This window comes from Carlito syrichta, unplaced genomic scaffold (assembly GCF_000164805.1).
Source record: "Carlito syrichta isolate Samal-C Ts95f unplaced genomic scaffold, Tarsius_syrichta-2.0.1 Scaffold143754, whole genome shotgun sequence".
Lineage (NCBI taxonomy): Eukaryota > Metazoa > Chordata > Mammalia > Primates > Tarsiidae > Carlito > Carlito syrichta.
The window spans coordinates 44,608-46,032 of NW_007087850.1; the positions used below are offsets into that span (position 1 = coordinate 44,608).

The 1,425-nt window shown below is 63.1% G+C and overlaps 1 protein-coding gene across 1 annotated transcript in view; it reads left to right on the forward strand.

Moving 5' to 3' along the window:
* Positions 1-627, forward strand: part of LOC103251709 (dual specificity mitogen-activated protein kinase kinase 2) — a gene marked incomplete at its 3' end in the record, with an annotated part of 24,939 nt that extends 24,312 nt beyond the window's left edge. The window contains exon 8 of the mRNA XM_021708701.1: positions 566-627. Within this exon, the coding sequence (XP_021564376.1) occupies positions 566-627 (62 nt within the window). The remainder of the gene's footprint in view (positions 1-565) is intronic.
* Positions 628-1,425: the final 798 nt, after the last annotated feature.

The window sequence follows — 1,425 nt, forward strand, 5'->3', positions numbered from 1 at the left end:
TGCCAGTGCCACTCTGGAGAGGCAGGTGGTGCAGACCTCCAGACTCAAGAGGGGCCGGGTGTGGTGGCGCACACCCCCAATCCCAGCCCTTTGGGAGGCCAAGGCGGGAGGATTGCTTGAGGCCAGGAATTCCAGACCAGCCCGGGGAGCATGAGAAGACCTTATCTCTACAAAAAAATTTTAAAAATGAGCTGGGCGTGGTGGCGCGTACCTGTAGTCCAGCTACTTTGGAGGCTGAGGCAGGAGGATCACCTGAGCCTTGGTGGTCAAGACTAGTGAGTGGTGATCGTGCCACTGCACTCCAGCCTGGACAGCAGAGTGAGACCCCAGCTCAAAAGATAAAAATGAGCCAGGCATGATGGCATGCTCCCGTAGTGCCTGCTACTTGGGGACAGGGCCAAGCAGCCAACTGTGACCCCCACAGGGAGCCTCTCTGCGGAAGCCTGCTCTCCGGGGCACAGCCTAGGCGGGTGTTGAGGTGCCCAGGCCTGCTGGGAGGGCGACAGGTTGGCTGCCAAAGGGCCCCGAGAATGCACAGGCTGACCCCGCCGTCTGTTCTCTACAGCCCCCGCCCAAGCTGCCCAATGGCGTGTTCACTCCGGACTTCCAGGAGTTTGTAAATAAATGGTAAGGCGCTCTGCTCAGCCTCGGGGAGGTGGGGCCGAGGGCCGGGGTAGGGCTGGGCGCTCACACCCTGGCCGTGACCCAGATGCACGGTTCCTTCTCGCTCGTGGGTGGGGCCCGCTGCCAAGCCTGCCTGTCAGGAATCAGCCGAGTGGCAGGGTCGGGCGGGACACGGGAGCCCGCCAGGAAGCCGATGCCCTCTCCCTGGCTGCTGGGCTGCAGTCTCGGCCACCATCCTGGCCCAGGCCCAGAGCCAGCCGGACTTCCGGCTCAAGCCCCTGCCGTGCCATCTGCCCGGAGGAGGAGCGGTGTCTGCCTGGCTTCCCAGCCCACCAGCACAGCAGCCCGGGGACATGGGCCAGGAGGCAGGGGACACCCCTGTGGGGCCAGCCTGTCAGTCCAAGTGGACGCGGCCTCCGCTGTGCTCAGGGACTGCCACTCATGGCTGCCAGCGAGCCCCGGTGGCGAAGCTGCCCCAGGCCCTTTGCACGGCCTTCGGGCACCCGTGCGATGTTTTCATTCATGTGTGTTTTTATGTGACTTGGTGTCCAAGAACCACCGTCGAGCCTGTGCGCCGCTGCCTTTAGCCAGTTCTGCTTTTTTGAAGGAAAAAGCTCCATTTTGACATTTGGGCTCTCAAGCTTGGGGTTTTTGTTAGAAGTTTCAGCTGTGGTGGCTGCTGAGCGTCTGACCCCCGGGCGGGCAGGGGCTTCCCGCGGTACTTTCGTCTCTCTGCGGCTCCTTGCCCTCCACTCTCAGGTGTCCCGCTCCTGGCAGCGAGGGTGGGCGGCCTTTGTCCAG